Source organism: Vairimorpha necatrix, chromosome 2 (assembly GCF_036630325.1).
Source record: "Vairimorpha necatrix chromosome 2, complete sequence".
NCBI classification, from domain to species: Eukaryota; Fungi; Microsporidia; family Nosematidae; genus Vairimorpha; species Vairimorpha necatrix.
In genome coordinates this window covers 1016340-1022518 of record NC_088817.1, presented here as the reverse complement: position 1 = coordinate 1022518, position 6179 = coordinate 1016340, and the positions used below count along the sequence as shown (strand labels likewise).

General features: G+C 30.4%; 1 protein-coding gene across 1 annotated transcript; it reads right to left on the bottom strand.

Moving 5' to 3' along the window:
* Positions 1-4645: 4645 nt before the first annotated feature.
* VNE69_02185 (uncharacterized protein) lies at positions 4646-5373 on the bottom strand (the record flags this gene model as incomplete). The annotated part of the gene is made up of 2 exons (XM_065472737.1): positions 4646-5264; positions 5327-5373. 2 exons carry the CDS (start codon positions 5371-5373, stop codon positions 4646-4648), a joined length of 666 nt encoding a protein of 221 aa, XP_065328809.1.
* Positions 5374-6179: the final 806 nt, after the last annotated feature.

Sequence of the window (6179 nt, the reverse complement as noted above, 5' to 3'; positions counted from 1 at the left end):
TACTCTTACTTTTTTTCCTTCGCCCATGTTGATTTTTATATTTCGCCTCTTTTTCAATCCGTCCATCTTCTTGTGTAGACAGGATGGTCATACTCTGTGAAACAGTTTGATCACAATAAACTCCTTCACCTTTCTTAGTTTCTCTATATTAACTAAGATTACCAATAAATGGATTGGTCTTGACAGAATACAAACGCTTTTTTACTACTTCCATTCATGATTCTTTAAATCGCAGTCTCTTTAGTGTCTCTGAACATTGAAACTGCCTCAATTGAAACCACCTTTAATTCCTCGTGTTTCACGCAGTTCTTGATTAAATGTCCGCTTCCACACTTACAGCATATACCTTTTGCCCTTGTAGTATATGGTATTAAGGTCCTTGGATCCCTTGGCTACTCTGTTCAGGCCTTCTGCCTTACTCTTAATATACTTATAATTTCTTATATAAATCTCCAGAACGTCCCATGACGTTGCCTCTTCCGCCTTTTCTTTAGGTGATGGTGGCAAATGTCAAGACAATTCTCTGGGAATTCGCGACATGCTGACCTTTGTGTTCTTGTTTAGCTTTACTAGGTCATAAATGAAGTTTTTATCTCTAAAGCTTGGGTCCAGAGTATAGTTTTTTGTTGAGCATTTTAGTATGATCGATTCCTTCATGTAACTCTTCTTTCTCATACTTTCTTATATATATATTTGTTTAAACTCTAAGTATGCTTCCACCTCGCTTTCGATCATAGCCTCATACCATAGGAGTGTTGACTCGCCCGTATCTCTTATTGTAATTGAGCAGTTTCATATCACTTCATTCCTCCTCGAGGTACTTAAATTGATTAATACAAACCCATACATTCTCGCTTTAGGTTCGGTTGAATTTCACAGTCGTATTTGTTAATATTCCTAATAGATGGCGCAATTTATTGGATTTCAAATAATTGCCGCCAGTGTTACCAGAAGGAGAGCTGGGTTTTTAAATAAGTTTTTATTAGAATGAGAACTATATTTATTTTGCATGTTAATTCTAATAAAAATTTCTTAAATAGTTTTAGTTTCGGATCTATATTCAGTTGGTTTCAGATCATTATCAACTGTTTGATCTTTCAGTATCAGTCTGATATTATCGTGTAAACGTAGCCGGCAAAGATGGTATTTTTATTTTAACAATTCACAATTTCACATTTATTTTCAATTAGATACATATATTTTAATTTTACAACAACAGTCTTTATTTTAAATTTTTAAATGCTTCTTTTTTATAATGATATAATTGTAAAATGCATTTCTACAACATATCAATTTCTTCGTGATTTTCTCTGAAAAGAACGGGACCAAAAAAAGAACCGCATATTGTAAGAAGCGTTATAAAAAAATAAGTGGAAAGATAGGACATTCTAGAAAAAATATGTGACGTATCCGTGCTGGTAAAAATGTTCCAGCACGCTTATAGAATTAATGTTAGTTTTATAATGGTTTTATTGTTAGTAGTTTTTGTTTGTATATGGTTAGCTGTAGAGTGTTTGTTTGAAATTCTCTTCATAGATTCGTGTCTATAACATAATTTTGCTATTAATAGTTGTGGTTCTCGATTCATTTAGAATGTTTCATAATGGACCATTAGCCTTTTCTAAATATTGGCGTGCTTTGAATTTGTTTGACGTTTCTTTATTGATTGGTCACTCCGAAAACATGTGGTTATACCACAATATGGTAGATAGAATTTTACTTTATCTACATTTAGATAGCCTATATACATAATTCTACACTTTAATGTTTATATTTTTAATTGCGTGTTTTCTTCTTTTGCCTCGCGCTCCCAACATCATAAATTTTCTTTTCTGGGGATAAGAAATAATAATAATCGATTTTATTTTTCGGATCATTTTGGTCAAAAACTAAAAAATTATATCTGTATGCATAAAATGAGTGAACCCCCCCCCCCAAAGTTGTCAAACATCTAGTGTATAACACTAAAAATAAATTTAAAAGGTTTAACGATTTAAATAGAAGAAACCTCCATTGACCAACCAATCTTGCTGAGTTGTATATATCAAATCTCTAAATAATATTGTTAGAAATATCCAAGTTAGGGGGTATTATTAAAATATATCTTTGGATATTCAATCCACAACATCCTCCGCGATTGGTATTTGTACCCTCTTCCCCTCTCTAAAGATAAAACTCCTCTTTTTTTGATTTTACGTAACTGAGTTATGTGTCTTTTACTGACTTTACCTTTAAAATTAATTAGATAAGTATAGTTAGACAGTATACCTACAACTTCGCCCATAGCAGAAAATTTTAGCTGTCCTTTGTATTTATGTATGTGATCTTCAATTAGAACAAAGTCACGTAGATATAATTTTAGATATTTAGTTTGTTAAAACATTTCCTTGTACTTCTCAATTCTATTTTCAAAATGTCTATTTTTTAGTAGTTCTAGGTTTTCAAGATTCAATGCCTCTTTAGGTGTTAAGTTTGTAGCTGAATGACGAATGTTGTTGTAACTATTAAGTACATTTTCAACTCGGTTCGATAATCTTATCGTTTTCTCTTGTTTGTTTACGCCTTCGCGCATCGTTCTATTAAAACGTTCTATTCTACCGTTTGAGCAATGATGGTATGGAGAAGTTATGTGATGAGTAATCTTTTTTTTCTATCATCCAATTTCTTATATAATCACTATATTTTCTTTAGCTGCATCGGAAACAAATGTCTATACGTTAAAATTCTTATTACTATTTTCAAGAACATTAATAAATTTGTGCTTGTTTTAATTTTAAATCCTTTTGCTACAGCGTATCTCGAAAAGTAATCTATAACTGTAAAGATGTAAGAGTTTTGAATTGGACCTATAATGTCGAAAGCCCCATTTTCTTTAGGTTCAAAAGCTTCAATCTGTCTATATCCTGTTATTCTTACAGGGTTATATTCTTTATACTTTAGACATTCTTTAATAGTTTCTTTTACTTCTGCTAATTTAATATTTTTATCTGGCTCACTTTTACATAAGTACTCGTAAGTGGCCTTGGCTCCTCTATGAACCAGTTTTTCATGAGCTTTTACTATACTCTCTTTATTAGAAGTCCTATTTATATTATTTATCACTTTGTGTTGGCGTGATAACGCATCAACATGTGCCAATTAAGTTGGTTTCTTATTTTTGATCTCAAAGTCATACATCTGGATCCTTTCTATCCATCTAATGATTCGTGATGATTTAATTTCTCCTTTTTGGTTAAGGGCTTATAGCGCTCTGTGATCTGTAAAAATCGTAAATTTCCTACCAAATAACCAATATTTAAAGTGTTCCATCGCCCATAACGAAGCAAGCATTTCTTTCTCAGTAATAGTATAATTTAATTCTGCATCTCTCAGGTGTCTTGATGCAAATACTATCGGTCGTTCTATTCCATCACGAATTTGGCTAAGTATTGCACCTAGTCCGGTGTTTGACGCATCGGTCGTTAAGATAAAATTAGATGATAAATCTGGTTGGTATAAACATAGTAATGAAGTTAATATTTTTTTAATTCATTAAATGCCTTTTCTTGGCTTTCTCCCCACACAAACTGGTGATTTTTCTTTAACAATATTACCAACTGATTACAGATGTCAGCACAATTCCTAATAAATTTTCCATAATAATTAACAACTCCTAAAAATTTCTTAACATCGTCTGCATTCTTTGGCGTTTTGTACTTGCCAATTCCTTCGGTTTTATCTATTATTGGTCCTAATTTATGTTGTGAAATTTTATGACCTAAAAATTCAACTTTTTCTTTTAAAATTGTTAATTTATCTTTATTTGCGAAAAATCCTTCTTTATTAAGCAAATTGCATACTTTGGCTAAAGCTTTGTTATGTTCTTCGATAGTTTTTGTAAAAACCAAAGCATCATCGACATATGCAAAGCATTTCTTACCCTTTTCTTCGTTTAAAACTTTATCGATAACTCTTTGAAACATTGCCGGCGAATTTTTAAATCCCATTGGCATTTTTACATATTCGTATGTTTTATTTTTGATTCTAAATGCCGTTTTTTCTCTGTCAGCTTCACGTAGTTTTACTTGAAAAAATGCTTCTTTAAGATCGATTCTAGAAAAGTATTTGCTTTTACCTAAGCAATAAAATAATTCTTCTATTCTAGGTAAAGTATAACTATCTAGTTCCACTATGTTATTAAGTTTAATTAAATTTATAGTTAATCTAACACTACCATCTTTTTTCTCTACAGGTCTCACGTTATTCAACCAAGTGGATTTAGAATCCCGAATATAGTTGTTTTTTAACAACCTTTGTATTTCCACTTCTACTTTCCTTCCCAAGCTTGTAGAATTCTATATGGATTTACGACATCCTTTTTTCCTTTTTCGGTTTCAATTCTACATTCGAAACCCTTTATACCTTCTGGTTTCCATGCAAACAAGCTTTTGCATTTCTTCCTTATAGTTACCAATATCTGATTTTTCAACTTTTTGTTGTCTCTGAGACATCCAATTTCTTCCTATAATGATTGTTGCGTCATTCTTTTAGGTAAAATAAAATTTTTCTCTGTACGAATTTCCTTTGAAGTTGAAATTAACCATACATATTCTGATACTTTAAATTCTTCTAATAGACAGGTATAAAGACTGATTGGTTCCTTTAGTTAAAAAATCTGTTCTTTTACTTTCTTTGAAATTTTAAATGTAATGAAACTTAACTCTAAACCAGTATCAAAAATAGTTCTAAATTTGTTATTTTTTAGATGTACGTAATTATCTTTAATTATTTCTTCAACATTTTCAATATTATTCACTTCTTTTTTAAATTTCCCTTCCATCAAAGATTTTTTTGAATTCTTCCTAAATACGGCTGTATTTCTTATTTCTTCTAGTCTCTTTACTATTTCTAAAAAGTCATCGTTAATAACGATAAAACTTACGGTTGCTTTCACAATTTCTTTGCGCATCTTACGTAAGCCAAGGAAACTGATCAAAAAGATCAATTGTTGATCCTCAATTATAGTATCGCCTAATTTTTTCATTCTTCTGAAAAATTCAAAACATTTTTCATCCTTTCTTTGGTGCTCTTTATAAAAATCTCTTTTTGATATTTTGTTTTCAAATTTTGCCAACATATAATCTTTCCAGTCAACATATACTATTTTTCTTGATTTTTTGTTTTTCGTAATGTAGAGATGGGCCTCAAAAATTCCATCATCTGCCCTGTCAAGAATTTTCTCAATTTTGTCTTCATCAACAAGGACTTGAAATCCCTTTTCCTTTCTAAATGTTCAATTTTAGCTTTAATATCTTTACCCGAGTTTTTTAGGGTGAGCTTAGCTAACAACTTTATGATGTCTCCGTTTTCTTTATTCTCCACCCTGTTAGACATATCCAAGTTAAGAGGAATTTATTTATAAATATATCTTTGAATATTCAATCCACAATAAATATTAAATTTTATATTGTGGTATTATGACCACATAACATCTCTATTTCTTATAGGCTGAAATTACAATTTTTAATTATTTTTCTCCTTCTTTTTTTTAAAATATTTTTTTTAAACAAACAAAAAGAAATGAATTCCAAGGAGAATCACTTAAATAAACAAATTATCAATAAAAGTTATAAAAGCCTGCTAGGGACAGGCGGACAAACATATAGTTCTTTGGAGTATTACTTTAGAACAAGCCGCATCCCTGTGCAGCACGCCTATTATGTTTATTCTTATATAACATTTAATTTTTTTTAACCCATGTTTTCCTTGTTTGATTATAATTATTACACTGATGAATTTTTAGAGACTTACGAAATAGACTGCAAAGAGTCTCCTTTTACATTCCAGGCAGAAGAATATGAAGATTTACACAAATTATTTACTGAAGATTCGAAATATAAATTAAAGTTTTATCTGTAAAAATATATTAATAAATTTCAACATATTTATTATTAATTTTCATTTCCTTTTTATAAATATTTTTGTCGGCGACGAACCTACGCAAACAATAAGAATCCCCAAATGTGAGTGGTTCTTATTTAATATACATGTGAAGGATGATGTAAGAGACAGGTGATTAATTAATATTGAATGTGAGCATTTTGAAAGTTACTTTTACTTTAGCAATTTACTCTTTTCGGAATAGACCGTCGAAATGGTCTATTCCAAATATTTCCTATTTATTTTCCAGCCCTTACCCT